This window comes from Narcine bancroftii, chromosome 6 (assembly GCF_036971445.1).
Source record: "Narcine bancroftii isolate sNarBan1 chromosome 6, sNarBan1.hap1, whole genome shotgun sequence".
In the NCBI taxonomy this organism is placed as follows: Eukaryota; Metazoa; Chordata; class Chondrichthyes; order Torpediniformes; family Narcinidae; genus Narcine; species Narcine bancroftii.
The window spans coordinates 165,851,225-165,871,998 of record NC_091474.1 but is presented as its reverse complement, the minus strand read 5'-3'; the positions used below and the strand labels follow the sequence as shown (position 1 = coordinate 165,871,998).

The following is a 20,774-nucleotide window of genomic DNA, read 5'->3' as shown; positions in this document are numbered from 1 at the left end:
ACTGTTAGTTTACTCGTAGGAGAACCTTTCTCGCTGTTCTTGGTATGTTATGACAAAAAAAAGATACTTCCCGACATACGTCTGAATTCTGTTCTGACAAGAAGTCGGAAGTATGTTAATATGGCATGTAGTCCCCATGCTCTCAGTCCCCACACTGATTCCACTCTTCTGACAGCCCACTGTATCTATATAGCATTCTTTTATCCTGAGAAATGAGAGATACTGTGATATATACAATACCAGTATATTGCTTGACGGTCACTATTGTAAGCACGTATCCATCAGCACTGGTGGATGTACAACCAAGAGTAATTTTTATATTTTCATATGGTTTTTATTTATTTTTAAAAAAATTATAGTTTTTTTCGGTCGTATGTATGATCATTGTAAGTCAGGGAATATCTGTAAACTTAAAATGAAACTATCTTTCCATTTCAGCATCATTGATGTGGACATGGATGCTCCTTTCCCAGAAGTCAGTGATATGTCCATTACCTTATTGACGTTGACAGAGGTTGTTACTACCATGAAGCCTGTGTGGTGAACTTTCATGGAGAAAAGATAGAAGAATGGTAAAGCAGGAGCTGGGGAGTTTGGGGATGGCGGAGATGATGTTAAATGACATTCTGGTGAATCTATGCTGCATTTCTTTCTGAGGCACAGGGTCCAGAACCAGACATGAAACTTCAAATACAGAGTAATGGGAGTGCTATGCAACTGTGGAAATACTCAGTTTTCTGTTCCAACCCTCTACTCATAAAGTCCATTCAGGGATATTGTTTTATTTTTGTACTTGGTTAATCTTTAGTGATCTCTTACATTGGACCTGCATCACTTCAGACATCCACAGTTCTTAAATTTCCACCATTTAAATAAAAATTTGAATCTGTCCTTTCTTGGTCCTGAAACAGAGGACTTCCCATGAACTTGTGTTGAAATTAATCAACTACAGTTCCACATTATCGTCGTCTCTTGGGTTGTCCTGCTCTGCTATGCAGTCCTAACACTAATTTAGATACATAGCTAACTGTTGCATTATCGTGAGCAAGAGTAGAGTAACTGTTGAAGCCCTAGGACAGATTTGTCTTGGTTTTCGATAATCACTACCTTCATCAGTAATTACAAAACACAGCCATAATTACTACTCTCCAGTCTTCTACAAACTAATCATTCTCTTAGCCAGGCTAATATTTTGCCTTCAATTTCAATAGTATTAATTCCTTAATCTGTCACAATAAACCAAATAAGCCATTTATAAATTGTTGGAATTGTAGAATGATATGGAGCACTGTGAAGAGTTGATATGAGCCATTAAAATCAACCAGGAAGAGACACAAAAGATTGCAAATGCTGTAAGTTGGAACAAAAAGGAAACTGCTAGAACTCTGTGAATCAGGCAACATACCTATGGAGGAAAAGCGATGATCAGTGTTTCCAGTTGCAATACAGTGTCTGAACTCAAAAATCCCTCTCCCCAACATGTTGAGTTCTCCAACAGTTTGTTCTTTACTCAAAAAGTAATCAGTGCCTAATTGGTAGCAATTTATGCTAAAAGATCCTTTTTGATAGGAGGGGCTCTAGATCAGCCATTCTCAATGGGGCCATATGGCACCTCCTTGAGGCCACAGCTCATTTTAAAGGAGGGGGGCATGGACTGAAATCATACATTTCTTATATTTCTTTATGTAAACAGTAGAAAAACGACTGACTCACATGGAAAGGGCCCATAAATTTTGAGCAGAGCCCTAAGGGGGCTGTAGACATAAAAAGGGTGAGAATGCCTGCTCTAGATCACTAATGTACAAAACATAAAAAGTCTTTCTCCATTCATAATGCAAAATTCATCTGTGTTGTACATAAGTTGAAATGTAAGAGAAAATAACTTTATTTTATTTATAGCAGTAATAAATTGAGGTTAGTGCATCTAAGAAATTGTAGCAGCTTTCCATTGAGATGCTGTTGAAAACACATATCAGTACGTAAAATAAATTCATGAGCATGGAAAGGAAATTCTTTTTTGTTCATTGATTACAAAGTGCAATTAGATTATCTATCAACACAGACAGAAATGATGGGGGGGGATTCAGCAGGTCAGGTAGCATCCATGGGTAGAAATGGTCTGTCAACATTTTGGATCTGAACCTTTTATCAAGAGATGGAAGGGGGTGATATCACAAATATAAAGGAGGTAATAATCGAGGAGCTGAGATGTGAGAGGTGAAGAGACAGGTAGAAGGAGAGACCACTTGGAAAGGGGAGAGAAGAGAGAGAGGAGTTTAGAATAAAAACAGGAGTAGGTAAATAAGAGATGGGAAAAGTGGAATCATCTAAAATTAGAAAGATCAATCAATGTTCATGTATTAGCACAGTCCTGTTAAATATTGCATCTTCAATGAGGCTTTACACTATTGTTTCAAGAACTTTAGTACAGTATTATAAAACAATGCTACTAGATTGCATTGATCACTGAACTAAATATTGTTTAAAAATGTGTACCCTCACACTGACTGGTGGAATTAACTACAAATAAAATTGATACTTTGATGATAATAATAAACACTATGTTATATTTTTCTGAAATGAAATATTTTCTAAGTTGAAATATTTTGAACACTCAAAGCTGAATATGTGAATTATTCCCTTTTCTGGAAGGCCTTGAAGAGTTGAGATGACAAGTGACTCCAAAATCAGAACTAACAGTAGCCAAAATGCATGAATTCGCTACCTGACAGAAACGTCTGGTATAATAGATGTCCCAATAGCAAAGTAGAAAACTTAAATCTTGCTAAAATTCAATCCATTCCTACATTTAATCCCATCAATACTGGAAACTACATTCAAAGCAAATTACATTCCTTATACTAGAACAATTAGACCAATGATCAAGCAAACATTTTCAATCTTGTATAAAGCTAAGATTACTTTTTTTAGGATCTTAGATTTGCCATCTTGCCCTCCAGTTGTGGCACTTACCCTTCCAGCTGGTATTGTGTACTATGAAGTCTTGAGCTGCGGTTTACATATTATCGACTGTTCATTACCTCCACATCCTATGAGCATTGCTCTCCTCTTGGGAATGTAGGTTAAACAATTCTTTATGTAAGCAATTCTTAAGCACTTTCATGGATTTTTAAATCTATATTTTTGAATGAAAGTATTTTTCCAATGGTTTAACATATTTTGTGGTAGTGAAATATACACAGTACTTCGTTGCAGTCTATGAAGCATCTTGTAATTACGCCGATTTAATCAACTAATTTAGATAATTAAAGTTCTCCTCTGTCTGACTGGTGACATTCTATTTCACTGTATAATAAGGAATTAGCTTGAGGGGACTGTAACATGCTTTGAAATAGTGATTTGCAGGTGTACATGGAAATGAGATGGTTATTGGGAATGATTGGGTTTCTCGACTCGGTGTCAACAACCAACTTGGTGGCAAGGTTAACGGAGCAGTTTCAGCACCAGCGATCGGGACCGTAGTTCAAATCCAATGCTATCTTTAAGGAGTTTGTACGTTCTCCATGTGTTTTCCCAGGGTTGGGGAGGAGCACCTCCAGTTTCCTCCCATCGTTCAAAACGTATTGGGGATTGTGGGTCAGTTGGGTGTAACAGGGCGGCATGTGCTCTTGGGCCAAAAGGGATTATTACGATGCTGTATGTCTAAATTAAAATGTGGAAATGATAGGCCATTGGCCCCCCCCCCCCCCACCCTTCCTCAATGCAACCAACGTCAATTCAGACCTGGGAGAGACACGTCAAGGGGTCCAAACAATTACCAACTAGGTTCCTCATTATAGTTTAAATAGTTCAAATTGGACTGAAGACATCTTCTTTGGCTCCGATTGAACCTCTAACTTTCCATGTCCTTAAGGGTTAATCTTGGCGTGATATCATTAATGTCTCCTTTTAAATATGTGCAATTTAGATCTGGCTCTTTTCAAACGAGGTATTTAGTCTTGAGCAAGGATAAGTGATGGTTTGGCTCAGATAATATGGAGGCTGCAAGGATTCCTCCCACAATCTGTTCTGTTATCATCTTAACACCATTTTGAATGAACAACCTGAAGGTCAACAAGAATCCTTCCAATGGGACAGCTGTCAAAATGGTTCAATTCTGACCTTGGGTGCTATCCACTGCGAATATTTACAATCTACCTTTTGTATTTATTGACTCTCTTTAATTTAATGTGTACAATTATATTTTTTTTTCCTGAAATACCTGATCAGCAACAGCAAGTAAGAATTTCAGTGCATTCAGTGCATCTATACAATGTACATGACAATAAACTAATTATTATGTAGAAAATGCCTTTTCCTCCAGGTGCCCATTTCCTCCACATCCCAAAGATATGTAGGTCGGGAGATTGGCTGTTGTAAATAACCCCTTGTGGGTAGGTGTGGTACAATGTGGGGAGTAGAAAAAAATGCAAGAATTAAAAAAAATTAATGCATGTTTAGTGGAAAAGGATGGTTGATGGAGAGCACAGACTCAAGGGTATGAAGAGCCAGTTTCCATTCCATATCTCTCTTTGGTTGTGATTCTTTTGCTGGATGCAAGTTATTTTGATCCTTACGTGTAACAAATGATCACATAAAAATATGTGACATTATTCACCTTGTGGCCTTAATTGCATTAAGTGTAATCTGATCTCCAAAACTTTTGTTCATATCATTCTTCCATTAAAACTGGCTAAAAATCAAATGTTGTGTTCCTTGAAAGTTTCTTTGGACACCCTCCTTTAAGCACAGATAAGAATATGTATTGATGGTTTTTAATCATTAAAGAACTGCAACATGCTTTGTTTAACTGATCTACCATGTTCCTAACCTGACATGCTTTATTTGTAGGTTTCTGTCAGCTCTTGTAACATATTTTTAAACTTTGGAAGTTTGTAAACCATGCAATTAGCAGACTGGAACAGCAATCCCCAAGTGTTGCTTTAAGAATTTCATTCTTGTAATCAGCCATGATCATACTGAATGGCGGAGCAGGCTCGATGGGCCATTTTTGGCCTACTCCTGTTCCTACTTCCCATGTTTTCTTAAATTATTTGGCTTCTTTCGAACAAAAGTTTTTTTTACTCTCCTCTGTTCAGGAATGCATTATGAAGCAAAGCTCCATCTCAGTCTCCTGTGGTTCAGATCTGCCTTTTATTTATCAAGTTGACAATTATATTCAGAGATTATAAAAATACATGGTATAGCAGGTAACATGGTTTTTTTTTTACGAGGTGTGTGAGTAAAGATATCATCAGCATAAATTTGGCTTCAGTATATATTTGATCACAAAACGTGACAATTTAAAAGAAAACAATAAGAATGAGTAAAACATATTCAGCTCAACTCAAGCATGACAACAAATGGGTGTAACTTTGTGTCCAGAGATCGACGTTCGGTAAAAATGTGGACATTATCCAAATTATCCATCTCATAACCCTTCAAACATCATAGTATGATCTTCTTGTAGGTTGACCAGGAAGCTGACAAGTAAGTTATCAATGACTTTTAATTGGAACAATTTTTCTGCGGTGTAGCAGTGCAGACAGAATAAGTTTAACAATTAAGGCAATCACTGGTCTTGGATTTGTGAGTATCGACTTTAAATTGAGTATTCCATGAAATAACGGATTACTTACCCAAGTAAATGTTCTTTTACCTTGATTAACATTTGATTTCTCATATTAGAATACCTTCCATTACACACAAGAAACAAAAGGCAACAGGAGAGTTTGTCTTTAAATTTGTTTTAGATTGTTCAAAGAAGGTGCAAGATTAAATTTAATGAGAATCAATGAATTGTAATGCAAAACTGAGCAAAAATACATTTTAAAAAAATTTAAATTTAGACATGCAGTATGGTAACAGGCCATTTCGGCCCACGAGTCTGTGCCACCCAATTAACCTACACCCCCTGTTTGAACGGTGAGAGGAAACCAGAGCCCCTGGGGAAAACCCCAGGGAAGAATGTACAAACTCCTTACAGACAGTGCGGGATTCGAACCCCGGTCCCAATCGCTGGCGCTGTAAAGGCATTGCACTAATTGGTGCGGCGACCGTGCCACCTTTATAGTACCCATTAACAGGATTACAATCTCAACAAAGCTAATCAATCACTGTACTATAATCACATGATCTAAATATAGTCTTGAACAGCTCAATTGGAAGGTTTAATATATCATTTGCACCATGCATTCAAGAAAAAAATTCTAGTATTAGGGAGTCTCAGTGCAGTTAACAAAGACCATCTTGTGACTTAAAGACCCAAGTTGTGGATATCTTCACAGATTCAGTTTATATCTAAATGGTAACGAGTTTGTACAAGTTAGTCACTCTTGTCATTTCCCTTTATGGGTGATCCCAGAAATAGACAAGTGCAAAATCAAGTGAAAGTAATATCCCAGCAAAAGAAACAAACTCCAAAGGAATTAAAGCCACAAAATTCAGTTGTTTGTGGCATGGGTTCTGAATTACTTGCATTTTGAAACTAACATTTTCAACTTGAAGATTACTAGGTTGAAGTTCCATGCCTCCTCCAATAGAACAGCAGAACAGGATGGACGATCACTAATGCTTTAAAAAAAATCACTTGCTATTTTGCAGGTTAGTTTCTAGTTGATTTCAGTTGGTAGTTGCTACAATTCTGAACTACAGTAGTTCAGGATGAGTTGGTAGACTGTCCCAAGGGTGAGAAATGAACAATCAGGGAAATAAGTTGGGTTTGCTTCTTAGATAAGGAAAGATGCAGGACACACTTCTGAATCTATTGATAGTGATGTGATGAAAACAATTTTCTCCTCACTTATAGGATTTACATGAAATAATTTTGGCCAATTTCAATACAAACTTCAGTTCTTACTGACCCAATGTTCAAAATTCCAACATTCTTCAGTCTCATTCAGAAAATCCTTTATCTTAATCTGAAAAATATTGCAGGTGCTGCAGTTCAGTGTAGAAATTTAAAAAACATTGGGACACAAAGATCTGGCAGCAACCAGAAAGTTAAGATTTCAGGTCAATTATTTTTTTCCCCATCAGAAAAGCTGTCAACTAGAATGCTAACTTTTTATCTCATCTAAAAATGTTAGTTGATGTATTACATATTTCCAGAATGTTACATTTTTAATTATTAAAACTACTTGAAAATGAAGAAAGAGTTCAAACAGATACATTCCCTATTGAGCCTCAAAAGATTAAAAGAAATATTCCCATTTCCCATATTTGTCTCTTTAAAACAAGATACAAATACTACCCAAAACAGTTCAAGAAATGAATATTCATACATTATCTAAATTAAAATGAATATTAAAGTTACTTCATGATGACAACATTTTAGATATTCTAAGTAGTCAATTATCTTAATTAAGAAGTTCATTTATTAGTCAATTTGACAAATAAATATATTTTCTGAATGAAGAAGACTATTTGATCATATTGAGTTGATTCATTTAGCAGAAATTCACATAAAAATAGTTCTATTAGCATTTATTAACCTTTTTCACTGGAAGGAGAAACTAGCACTTGGCATGCCTCCACACCATTGACTGATAAACTTCAAAACATCTTGACACTCTGGACTGTGAGTTGTCTGAAATATGAATAAAGTATTTATTAAAAATTGACCAGTTACATGCACACACACAATCCAAATGTTTACATCTGATTGTTTTTTTTTTACATTGTGCATTTTAAAACTATATACTCCACATAGTTGTAAAAAGTCTGAAAAAAAAACTCAAGTCGTCCATAGTCCAGAATTTTGTACATCTTGTGAGAACTACTATAGGGGGAAACCACTTGCTCTCTCCTCAGTTAAATATCTGCAACAGCCCAAATACCAAAGTTAGATTGAGTTTAATTTTATCCTTGAATGAAACTCTGTAGAAACTGAATTAATATAAATTGCATTGAGGAAGAGCCACTCATTAGTTTGTCAGCACTATTTTCTGCTTTAGGGACAACTTTCTAATTTCCTTGAATATTTTTGCAATTTGTGTATTTACTTACTTTCACAGCCATGAGAAATTTGTTCCAGTCATCTTTGTTTGCTGCTTTCCCAGGTTTCTTGAATTCAATTTTGTGTCGAAGTACTGGATAACCTTGGACATTATAGCAAATAGTTTATCAGTATATGAGATTGGGTCTTTTACCTCACGTGACATCAACTTTGAGAAGCATTCAGTTTGTAGGTACACTGTGAAGTGCACATGGGTTTTTAGTCAAATAAATATTATTTTCTCTATTGATCAACGGTGCAGAACAGGATGAGAAAAGCATTCATTATTCTCTGATCAGTTGGCTAATCGAAGTCAACAGGATAGTTGTTGATTTTTTCTTCACCCCACTTTTCCCCTTTCCTGTTTTCTTTCCCTCTCTACTAAATAAATTATTGCCCGTTAATGATTTTTCATTGATTAAAGCCCCTTTTACACTTGCATCCCACTAAATCGGCCATTCAGTGTCCTAGGAGAGGAATGGGGATTTGGCTTTTCACACCTGGACCACTCCTAACTGGGACAGTGAACACTTTCACACTTGCAAGGTGCCATCTCCGGGATCAGGACTGTTTTACCGGTGAGATGCTATGACGCATCGAGCTATGTTGGACTTGCCCTAAATCCTGATCAATGTATTATGATCTTATTAAAATTAATCATGCCTAATTATAACTTAATTAAGCTTTATGTACAGCACCTGTTGTTGTTGTGCTGACCTATATAAACATTTAGAAGGGACTGTGGGAAAATGCTAGCAATAAACAGCGTGGGAAAGTTGATAGCACTATACCACACAATTTATAAAGACTGTGGGAGAAAGCTACCAACTTTCCCACACTATATAAATTATGCGGTATAGCACCAACTTTCCCAAGCTGTTTAAAAATTGTCCGCTATCGCTATTCATTTTCTCCCTCTCTCTCCCGCTGTGACTTTCCCAAGGCAAAGTTTAAACATTCATTTTAATCTTTTCCTCCTTCATGTTCCTGCACTCAGGCAAAAACTTGGGTCATTTCAATCCCACAATGTAATTACCTGTTCTACACTTGCCTGATTGCAACGTCAGCCTCTGCAGATGTCACGGATTGTATGAGAGTCGAGGCCATCAATCCCCGGCATGATGTGACATCATCTGACACGAGTGTCGAGCTGATTTTGCTTTTACATGAGACACTTTAAAGGCCGTTTTGCCGTTAATTCCTGTGATCACTTGCAAGTGTGAAAGGGGCTACTGAGTCACCTAGCAACCATTTCACTTAGACTTAGACAGTGAGCATCAGCAATTTATGGGCTGACAAGATTGATTCATTATTATTCTTCGCAATGTATGCTGGTTTGCCAACATGAGATCTCATCTGCGCATGCGCAGCCATTACATCGTTGACTTACAAGGAGCAGCATGTGTTTTTGGCACAGAAGCAAAAAAATGCTAAATCAGTGGGGAATCATAGTAGAGCGACCTCAAAAAAGTGCTAAAATAGTGGGCCTGCAGGAGCAGAGCCCTGAGGGAGATTGCAGGAGAGCAATCCACAATAACGGAGTCAAATCCCTGAATGAGCCCTCCAGTAAAGGAGGTGAGTGCTAAAAATTCCCGAGTCCCGATGAGGGGAAGCTCCGATGTAGCCCTTTGGAGGCAGAGGTGTTCTGGAAAGGTCCGGGACATCCAGCGGGAGTTCCAGGGTCCCGATGAGGGGTTGGGGCAGAGGCAAGGTGGCAAGAACCTGAGGAGGAAGGTTTCCAAGATGAGCCCCCATAGTACTTCATTAGTGCCAAAAATCCAGTGGGCCTGTTGGGGTGCAGTGTCGCTGCTGAGGAGCAGCAAGACCAATCTACCTCTGTTGGGGGTGGGATCAAGCGGCAGTGGCCTACCTTCATTGAAGATGGGACCCAAGGCTGGCTGCACTGACCTAGCTTCATTGAAGTTGGGGTCTGAAAACGATAGCAGCGTTGCCAATCTACCTCCGCTAGGGGTGGGATCAGGAGACAGAACTCTACCTTTGCTGAAGGTGGGGTCCAAATATGGCTGCACTGACCAGGCTTCATGGAAGTCAGGGTCTCAAAAAGCAAACAGTGATACCATTATGCTGCTGAATGAGATGATTGGACCTCAGCACATTGAGTGGCAGTGAAGGGAAGAACCCTGCACAAGAGTAGGTAGGACCCGATTCAAACCTAACACCGTGTAGCGAAGCCGCCCATTCTACGGGCGAGAATAATCACTAGAAAAAGCCTGAGGAAGGGCATGGTCTCTGTATGATGGCCACCTGCTTGATTGGGGTCTGAGAGCAAGGCCTGCATGAGAGCAGAGGCCTCAATCAGCGATGAAATTATAAGTCGACTGGACAAATTGGAGGAAGTGGTGACAGCAATGGTGAGGAAGTTTCCTACACCATCAGAGCAGAGGGAGGACATTTATGATTATACATGGGGAAAAGGCCCAGTAATGGAGGCCGAGTCACCCAAATCCCCATACACTACTCAGGACAGCCAGGATGAGAGCCATATACCAACTATTTCCGCGAAGTTTGCAGTACCGAGGGTATTGGCCAGCCACTAGAGGATGATATTGCAGGGTCAATAACTTGTATGGTATCGAATGCTTTTCAGGAGATGGAATTTGAAGAATCCATCTCGAAGTACCCCTGCCCTATTAACTGCCCTATGTTGGAGGTGCCTAAGCTAAACCCCACAACATGGGACAATTTGAAGGTTCCCACAAGGGCAAAAGTCATGAAATTGCAAAGACTACAGGGATTACTGGTTAAAGGTATCACTGTATTCACACAAATGCTTTCACATGATTTACTGGAGACCCAACAAGACGCTCTGGGGCTGTTATCTCATGCAAACTATGAACTGAATACCTTCAGGAAGGAGCTGATCAAGTCTGACCTAAATGTAAGATGTGCTCATTTGTGCAGACCATCTAACCCTGTAATGAAATTTCTATTGGTTGATGATCTCAGCAAACAGGTGAAAGATTTGAATGAGCTGCAGAAGGCACCAGCTGGCATGGTCACAGGCAAGAGAACCTGTTATGTTTCACCCCTGTCACGGGTATGCGGGGGAATTTAAGTGGGTTATCCGAGGTGTTTCCCACAACAAGCAGCAATAGCCAGCAGGTATTTTTTAGGGCAATGTCCTCCGTGGAGACAACAGCAGTAAAATTTCCCCCTCAAAGTGGAGGTGGGCCCAGAATGCACCATCCCACAAACAACATGGGTCGAGGAAGTGAACGCTACGCAATTACAGTTGAATGCACTTGATAATACAAGGCTTTAATGGTTGGCGGTCAATTAACGCTATTTTATGGTAGATGGTATATTACCACTGATGCTTCTATTTGGCAGACAGTGAAGGGGTATAAAATCGAATTTGAACCACAGAAAACCCCTACAATAAGGAGGAAGGGTCTATATACACACACACATATATATATATATATATATATATGCAGACCGCAACTGATGGAGGTTGTACATGCCGAGATCATAGCGTTAAAGAAGAAAAACGCTATTGAACATTGTAGCCATGAAAAACATGAGTTTGTATCAAACATCTTCACATGACTCAAAAGAAGTGGCGGCACTAGAGTGATACTGGATCGATCAGATCTTAACGAATATGTCTTGTACGGGCATTTTTAAATGGATAACATATATTCTGTGATGCCGATGTTACCTTGGGGATATTACATGGCTTTGATAGATTTGCAAGATGCATACTGTTCAGTCACGATCTGCCCACAGTAAAAGGAATTCTTGAAATTTTCCTGGAAGGGAGAGCTATGGTAGTATAAGGCTTTGCCGAATAGGCTGAGCTTGGCGCCCAGGGCATTTTCCAAGTTACTGAAGCTGGTATTTGCAAGTCTCAGGTAAGAGGGGCAGGTGGTAATGGGTTACCTAGATAAAACCCTTATCATGGGCAGATCATTCAAGGAAACAAAAAGGACAGTAGCAGCCACCTCGAGATTATTAAGCCATGTGGGGTTTCTTATACATCTCGAAAAAATCAGTGCTGGTGCCCACTAAGAGGTTAAAATTCCTCTGCTTCATTATTGATACAGGAAACATGAAAGTTACCCTGCCAGAAAACAAAGTGGCGAAGATTAGGTCAGCCTGCAGAGGGCTCATGACAGAGTATCATCCCTCCATAAGAAAGGTGGCCAGGTTGATTGGGAAACTGGTGGCGGCTTTCCTGGCAGTACAATATGGTCCACTAAATTATAGGTTCCTGGAAAGGGACAAAATATCAGCTCTTAAGGCAGTTAGGGGACCACGAGGCTAACAAGTGAGGCCAGATCCAACCTAGCATGGTACGGGCTTACGTGAGGATCAAGCTCAGAAAGGTGGACCTGGAGATCAGGTCAGATGCTAGTGGCGAAGGTTGGGGAGCCACGAATCTAACGGTCTCTGATGGAGGCAGATGGACAGACAGAGAGCTCAGGGAGGGCTCAAAATCAGGCATCAATTATTTGGAAATGCTGGCGGGTTTTTTTAGTACTAAAGTCTTTCTAGGTGAGGGAAGCTGACATTCATGTACTGCTGAGGTTGGATAACACTTCATCAGTGGCCTACCTCAATAATATGGGAGGTCTCAGATCTCCTTCCTGTAACAAATTACCCATTGAGACTTGGCACTGGTGCATTCAAAGAAACATTCGGGTTACTGCCGCCTACCTTCCGGGTCAGACCAACATACAGGTGGGCCTGATGTCCAGAAAATTCAATGATAGGACTGAGTGGACTCTGGGTAAGAAATAGTTTAAACTACTAACAGACACCTTTGGCATGCCAGAGATAGATTTGTTTGCATCCACAGGCTTAATGCCCAGGTTCCGAGGTTCATGTCCTGGCTGCCGGATCCCCAAGCAGAGGCTATTAATGCCTTTGCACTAGACTAGTCAAAATATAACTTTTATGTGCTCCCCTCGTTCACCTTGGTGGCAGTGCCTGAATAAGATACAGGAATACAGTGCCTTGAGATTGCTGGTAGTGCCAAATTGGCATTCCCCATGTTGGTTCCCTGTACTCCTTAGGCTTATGTTGGGGAGTCCATTGGTATTCACGAAAAGCAGAGGTCTATTAATCTAACCGGTGTCAAAGATATCTCATCCTTTGTCTCACATAAGTCTGTTAGTTTGCAGGATCGGAGAGCAAGGATTTACATAAACGCTCTGCAGCCGAGAACTTTGGACATCTTGTGGGCATCTTGGAGAAAATCTACACAAAAACAGTATACTTCCTATGTGGGGAAATGGAAAAAGTACCGTGCCCAAACTGGACTGAATGAACAGTCAACCTCTATCGGAGTCGTGCTGAGTTTTCTAACCGATATGTTTTATGTGCAGGGGGCCAGCTACAGCATGGTGAATACAGCAAAGAGTGCACTGGCTGCTTTCTTGACACTCCAGAACACTGAGCATGAGATGATGAACCACCCCCTGATCAAAAGATTTTTGAAAGGAGTGTTCCACTTGCGTCCTTCGGTACCCCGATATAAGGAAATTTGGGACGTAAAGATTGTTTTGGATGATTTAAGGCTACTGTCACCTACTTCCATTTTGGACTTGCGCAGCCTGTCCCATAAGCTGATAATGCTAGAGGCCTTGACATCGGCCCAGAGGGTACAAACTTTGTCTTGCATTTATATGGACTATATCAGTTGGGAGAAGAAGGACTGTGTAAGCATTCAAGTTATAGGCGTTTTGAAACATAATAGGCAAGGGAGAATTGGGACAAAATTTTCATTGTATGTCTACAGAGAAGATGAAAGATTGTGTGTGTGTTGGATTGTTTAAAAAGATACATTGTATGTGGAAAACATATTAGATTAAATGAGAAATATCCCTTTATATTTATAAAAAACCACATCGGGCTACCTCCCAGACGTTGGCCAGATGATTGTGGGAGGTCATGAATGTGGCTGGAGTGGACATTTCTCAGTTTGGGTCCCATTCAACTGGAGCAGCGGCAACCTCGGCAGTCAATAGGGCCGAGGTCCCTATATGGGATATCCTCCGCCAGAGAACCTTTAATAGGTTCTACAACAAACCTTTAAACTCATGACTTCTATCCTACACGTGGCAGATTGAATAAGGGCTGCAGAAGGGGGACCCATTGAACTAATTATGGTCTGTCGGACCACCCGAAGGGGATAATCCACAGAGCTACAAACTCTCAGATTGGCAAATCAACATTCATTGTGAAGAATATTGAAACATGAAATGAGCACTTACCTGTGCGAAGTTTGATGATTATTATTCGAGCAATGGGAGCTGGTGAGTCAAATGTCCACCTCTCCCTCCTCCTTTTTTGTTTACGGATAAAGATGTTTAGTTGTAATAAGTATGTTCAGTCACAGGAACATAGGAAGTAGGAACAGGAGTAGGCCAAAAATGGCCCATTGAACCTGCTCCGCCATTCAATAAGATCATGGCTGATCTAATTTATGACCTAACTCCACCTACCTGCCTTCTCCCCATATCCCCTAATTCCTCTATCATGTAAAAATTTATCTAACCAAATTTTAAATACGTTTAATGAAGCAGCCTCAACCACTTCCCTGGATAGAGAATTCCAAACATTCACTACTCTCTGTTTGTGTTATGGTAGGTTCGTCTAGTTTAGCTCATTTAAGCTCAGTGCCTTCTCCCCTCCGGACTGTAAAGGAATGGCTGCGCACGTGCGGTAGGATTCTTGTTGACTCACCAACTCCCATTATTCAAATAATAATCATAAACTTTGCACAGGTAAGAGCTCGTTTAATATTCCATTAAGTTGACAAATTTTAATGTTGCAAGTAGCTGAAATGTGAATGAGCATCAAGGTGACTTGCACATGTTCCAAGCCTGTCATCTCTTAACATAATGGAGCAAATAATTAACTATGCACACAGCCTAAAATAATCATCACCTGTTATTACACAAGGAAGAGAACGGATGCCAGTATTTACAGCAATTAAAGAGGCTTCATAAGTGTCTCGTTCATCAGCTGGAAGGACCTGCTCAACTCGTTGGTCCATTGAAACAGTGAGAACCCAGTCCCTAATCTCTTCCCGCCTCTCGTGCTGAAATTAAAAAAAAAACCTTCAATGTACTGCTGTGCAAGAAACTAAACTGATGCAAATTTTCTCCAAGTAATCAAATTCAGAAACCTTCAGACATTGATAAAGACCAGAACAGTAACAACAAAAATTATTTTAATTTCTGGAATTCAATGCAGAATTACATTTGCAATACGAGTCATCAAGTTCCAGTGAAAATTCAGTAAAAAAAAAATTTAAGGTGGATGGTTAGATCTTCTACCCTGAAGATTGAACTGTTGCTACAAAAGTTACAGAAGTAAGCTGAAAATTTAACCTTTGATGGCTCCAGATGACAATACCACCATCTACAAATTTGTTGATGATACCACAGTAATGGGTTGGGAAAAAAAAGGCAATGAATCAGCATATAGGAGGGAGATTGAAAACTTGGCTGAATGGTGCAACAACAACAACCTCACACTCAGTGTCACCAAATCCAAGTGTGGGGACACCAATAACCCTTGAGTGTATAGTCCCATAAAAGGTAGAGGACACAGCCCAGGACATCACAGGCAAAATCCTCCCTATCATCAAGGACATCTGCAGGGAACGCTGCAGTCCGAGAGCTGCAGCAATCATCAAGGATCCACACCGCCCAGCACGCATTCTGATCTTGCTGCTACCATCAAGAAAGAGGTATAGGTGCCACAAGACTCACACCACCAGGTTCAGGAACAACTGCTACTCCTCCACGATTAGACTCCTCAACAACAAACTCAAATCAAGAACTCATTTAAAGACTCTTACTTTTGCACTTTTTTCTCTCTGTATTGCAGTCAGTTTGTTTACATTTCTTTATTTGTTTACAAATGTTAATTGAGTGGAATATTTTTGCACTACAAATAAGCAGTAATCAGTCTCGCCTGCAGGGAAAAGAATCTCAGGGTTTAGAATGAAAAGGGATAGCCTTCAACCTTCTTAATCTGCCCACAACCTTTAATAGGGTTAACCACACTGTCTTCCTTCAATCATTGTTGCTGAATTACCTGCAACAACTTTGCTTGTCCAAGTGCTATTATCTCTGGTGAATCGATTCCTTGAGCCTTCTCCTCATTACCAGTTAATAACATCTTTTGAAAGCATAGCATCCTTGTGATGCTGATGACCCAGCCCTATTTCTCATTTCTCCACAATTCCTAAATGATTGCACTTGTGGTCTAATACATACTGCTGGGGAAGTGGAAATTTCATTTAACTAAATATTTGTAAGACCAAAGTCATTTACCTGCTTTCACATAGACTCTCCGTAGATGACTTGTGGTCAACCTTCAACTTTTTTGTCCCGGGTACAACTTCTCCTTTTCACACTGGGTTAATTGGCACGGTGGCATCAGCTGACACCAGGGATGTGATTAGGAGTCCCTAATGTGATTTGACGCCAACATGCCGATTGGTTCGCTTTCACACTGGACCCTTAAACCAGTAAATTGGCCGTCACTTACCGAGACAAGGTGCCAGCATGAAAGGGGATTTTGTAACAACTCGCTTCTTTGTCAAATGGCTTCCCCCACCATGACGCATGTTAACAGATCTCTTTTGTAACCTTAATACCTTATCTGATAAAGTACCAAGTTTTCTGAGTACACATCTAATTATCAACAAGATTGTCTATTTCCACTTCCATAAAATTGTCCTACTATATCTTTCTTTCAAATTCAACTACAGTTGAAATACTCAGCTATATTTTTGCCAACACTGAACTGGAGTGTCCTAATGCACTCCTGCGTGATCCTCCACTTTCATTACTTGAAAGTCTCCAAAATTCTGCTCCCATGTCCACACATTGAGAACTGCTCACCAATCACATCTTGTTCATTGATCTACATGGATTTCTGGTCAAATGATATGCTGATTCTGAAATTGTTCTTATTCCCAGATCCCTTTGCCTTGTCCTACTGCTGTGGTATCCTGCAGCCTGATATTCCTGCAAGATGTAGGAACTTCTCCAATATCCAATCTCTTCATTGTGCCTGTTATTTCTTCACTATCTATGGTGTGTTGTCCACTGCCCAGGACTATGGTGCACAATTTAATTGTACCATTCAAAAGGGAACTGCATGTATGTGAAAGGAAAAGTTTCACAGGTCAGTGGGGAGAAGGTAGGGAATTGGATTGGCATTTGTAGGAAGCCACTATGGTTGGAAAAGGCAACATGGCCTCAATACTCTAACGAGCTCAGTGTATCGGACCATTATACTGTACTGATGGGTATGGTTTACTGTGGAAGGGTAAGATTTACTGTGGAAGCTACAGAAGCCTAAAGGTCCAGCACCTCCAGGTTCAAGAATGTTTTTTCTCCCCTCAATAGTTATTAGGCTCTTGAACTTCCTTGTACTACCCCCATCCTAATCATAATTTAATCTGGGACTATCAAAACGTCTGTCTATATGACTGAAATATCACTTTTTGGTTTGCACCAATTGCAACTGCGACTATTCATTTATTTATCCTTTTAAGTTTATTCTATATCAATAATGGCATTTTGTGGTATTTTTAATTTATACTATTGTAGTTGGTGTATCTTACCTATCTCTGTGGCTTCAGCAAGTAAAAATGTTGGTGCATATGTACATTGTACTTAAGTATATGACAATAAACTCTTATAATTATGTCAGTTCTTTCAAATGTTAAATTGAGAAACTTGTAAATAGAAAATGCAACAGCATCAAGAAAATAAAATCAAAATTTCAGGTTTGATACTTACATTTGGGGCTAGAGGTTGTGCAGGATGCAACGCAGAATAGACAGGCCTATATATTTCATTTCAAACTTACCAAAACGTGTTGCTTTGTGGGTACAGGTATTTCAAATGGAATATCAGTTTGCTGAAAATCAGAATGATCAAGTGCATCAAGATTCCCTTCCTCGATTGCCTATAAACAAAAGATGCACACAGTTATCACATCAATCTTTAGTCTTACAGTGGATCAGGTGTGAAGGGGTGTAGTCAAGAGGTATAGGAGTTGAAAATGTCTGTGGAGAGTTTGTCTCCTGAGATAGAGCCAGGGAGATTGAGAATGGGGAGTGCCCCATTCGGGGCACCAAACAGTCCTCCCAAAGTGAAGCAAAACTTCATTTGTGTATCTGCAAGCGTCATCGACTACATCCGATGCTCCCATTGTGTCCTCCTCTGCATTGAAGAGACTAGATGCAGACTAGGACATTGTTTACCAGTGCATCTTCACTCTGGTGGGGACCTCTCAGTGGCCATCCATTTCGGTTCCATGCTGCCAATCTGAGGCCACCCGCAAATTGGAGGAACACCACCTAATATTCCACCTCGGCCCTCTCCAACCAGATGGCATTAACATTTACTTCTCTGGTTTTCGTTGGGACCCTCCTTTCCTCCCTCTCTTTCCTTTCCTCCAGCTTCCCACCTCCTTCCCTCTCCATTCACAGAGCTATCCCCTTCTCCTGTCCTTTTTTTGTGCCTCCATCCCTTATCCACTTATTACCTCTTACTTGTGGGCCTGTGCTCCTCCCCCTCCTATTTTATTCAGGCACTTGCCTGCTCTTTGTTCATATCTTGACAAAGCATTGGTTATTCATCTTCATGTTTGCTGCATAAAGAATGCTCTGTGTCCTGCTGAGTTTCTCCAGCGCTTTTGTGTATTAATATGGTGGTGGCTATCATGCTCAACTTACATTAGTTTTGGAAATCTGCTGTTCAATCCAATGGGATGGATAGTTGAGTGATCTCTACCTATCAAGAAATGCACCACATGTTGCTGAATTTAGTGGAATTAGTAATTAGTGGACCAGGTCTGTGGTGAGCACTTTAAATATTTCACCAAATGCTGAATCATTTTACCCAGCTGACCCTGGCGTCAATTTTTTCCACGCTGCGTTTGTAAAATGTCAATTGAATGTCATTTCAGTTGGGTTTATCCTGAAATTGCATACTCTCACTGAAGGAATTTCCATTCTCAGCTCTTTTTGTCAACAGTATCACTGGAGACAATACTCTGCTACCAGAGGTAGAAAAAAAAACAAAACCCTAGTGCAAAATTAGGTCAGTGATCCATTGGACTGTTTCAACAAAATTCACAGGCATGCAATAATGTTGCGAATAAAATTGTTATATTTATGAAAGTAATGCTTTGAATTTTATTTTTCTTAAATATGCCATTGCAGAAAATGCTTTTCCTTAATAAAAATAACATGAAATTAGAACACAGGAGCACTTACATCACTAAGGTCCAGGAAACGATTCAGGAATATAAAAGCCATGTTTTCCCATCCAACCGTCTGCAAAAATAAAGTTCTTTAACAAAGCATGAGTGAGTGGCCAAAGATCATGTAAATGCCAACATCTAGACATTATTAGGGAAAGCTTCAAAGGGGGCTTTATTATCTCATTAGGTGTTGTTTCTTTGCAATTTCTTCTCCATTGATTGGTTGCTTTTAAACTCACAAGGCTGGGATTAAAAGATATAAATGGACAGAGCCATGTGGTAAGGGGTGTCCTATGGCAACCAGGTTTCTTTTCTTGTTTTTCCCACTTTTCCTTTTTCTCTCTTTCTATGCCTTTCCCTAATTCTTCCTTTCTTTTTCTATTCTTGGAGTTTTGTTAAGGGGGAAGGGGGTTGGGGTTTTATATAATCATGTATAATGGACTTAATATTAATATTTGATTATTGTATTTTGTATTTGGCTAAAATGGAAAAATTTTTAGATAAAATTTTCAAAAAAACCTCAAGGCTGTTTCAATCTGATTCATTGGTGACCACTGGGCTATTATTAGTTTTATTACTGCAAATTGTCAGGAGAAAATTAAATTTCCATTAGCATAACCAAAATAAAAAGGTACAAATAAAAGAATTTCAAAAAGTTCAAAAACGAAGCTACACAGTAATCTCATTTTAGCAATGGAAGTCTAATGCCCGAATGTTGGCTAGCCACAATCAAGGAGTGATAAGTGGCTGGAATTATTTAATTTGAAAATCAATCACTGGGAAAATCATAATGCACAAGAATCAAAATCTATGCTTCTTTTGCTATTTTAGTGGTTGAGTGGGGAGGAAGGGGAGAATGTGGGTAATGGTTATGTTAGCAGCTAAGTGGACAGATAGATGGAAATAGGGGATGAGAGGAGCCTCAAGAAACCTTTTGAAATGTCTCTGCGAGGTCTCAATGGAGGGCCATAAGAGACAAAGCCAATAAAAAAGGCAATACAGATCTGAAATTCTTGTACTCTGTGAAGTCTGCCAGAACATCTGTATTCAATATCAGGAAGTAGAAGAGAATAGCACCAACTTGGCATAGGGATTTTTTTTTTAAACAGAGCATGGAGACCATATTTAAAAATAAAATCCATTAATGAATATACACATCCAATCATGTTTTAACATGACTCCACCAAAGAACATCAAGCCACTGTTTCACAAACCATCTCCAACCTTATCACGTCATCTCCCTCCTATGGCCTCCAATATCTGTTTCCCATCCCTGTACTGCCCAGCTCTACCACTACAAACCCAATTATCCAGGTAGACTCATTGTTTCCACATGCTCCTGCCCCACAGATTCTTACCTCAACACCATTTCCACCCCCCCCCCCCCCCCGCAGTCCAGTCCCTCATCTGTGATACCTCACATGCCTCTTCAATAACTTTCAGTTCCCTGAACTCGACATCTTCATTTACACCATGGACGACCAATCTCGCTACATCTCCATCCCCCAAACCAAAA

The 20,774-nt window shown here is 39.7% G+C and overlaps 1 protein-coding gene across 10 annotated transcripts in view; it reads right to left on the bottom strand.

Moving 5' to 3' along the window:
* The window catches only part of ift172 (intraflagellar transport 172), a 226,881-nt gene that overhangs the window by 2,718 nt on the left and 203,389 nt on the right, over positions 1-20,774 (bottom strand). For 7 of the 10 annotated variants that reach the window (XM_069886606.1, XM_069886602.1, XM_069886607.1 and 4 more), the window contains 5 exons: positions 19,272-19,331; positions 17,858-17,956; positions 14,912-15,065; positions 8,008-8,099; positions 7,494-7,588 (listed from right to left, as the gene is read on the bottom strand). In XM_069886606.1, the coding sequence (XP_069742707.1) occupies positions 7,499-7,588; positions 8,008-8,099; positions 14,912-15,065; positions 17,858-17,956; positions 19,272-19,331 (495 nt within the window). In that variant the 3' untranslated portion in view covers positions 7,494-7,498. Of the gene's footprint in view, positions 1-79; positions 206-2,973; positions 3,137-3,753; positions 6,921-7,493; positions 7,589-8,007; positions 8,100-14,911; positions 15,066-17,857; positions 17,957-19,271; positions 19,332-20,774 lie in introns of those variants that run through there. The other 3 variants (XR_011340510.1, XR_011340509.1, XM_069886601.1) reach the window with 3 other exon arrangements.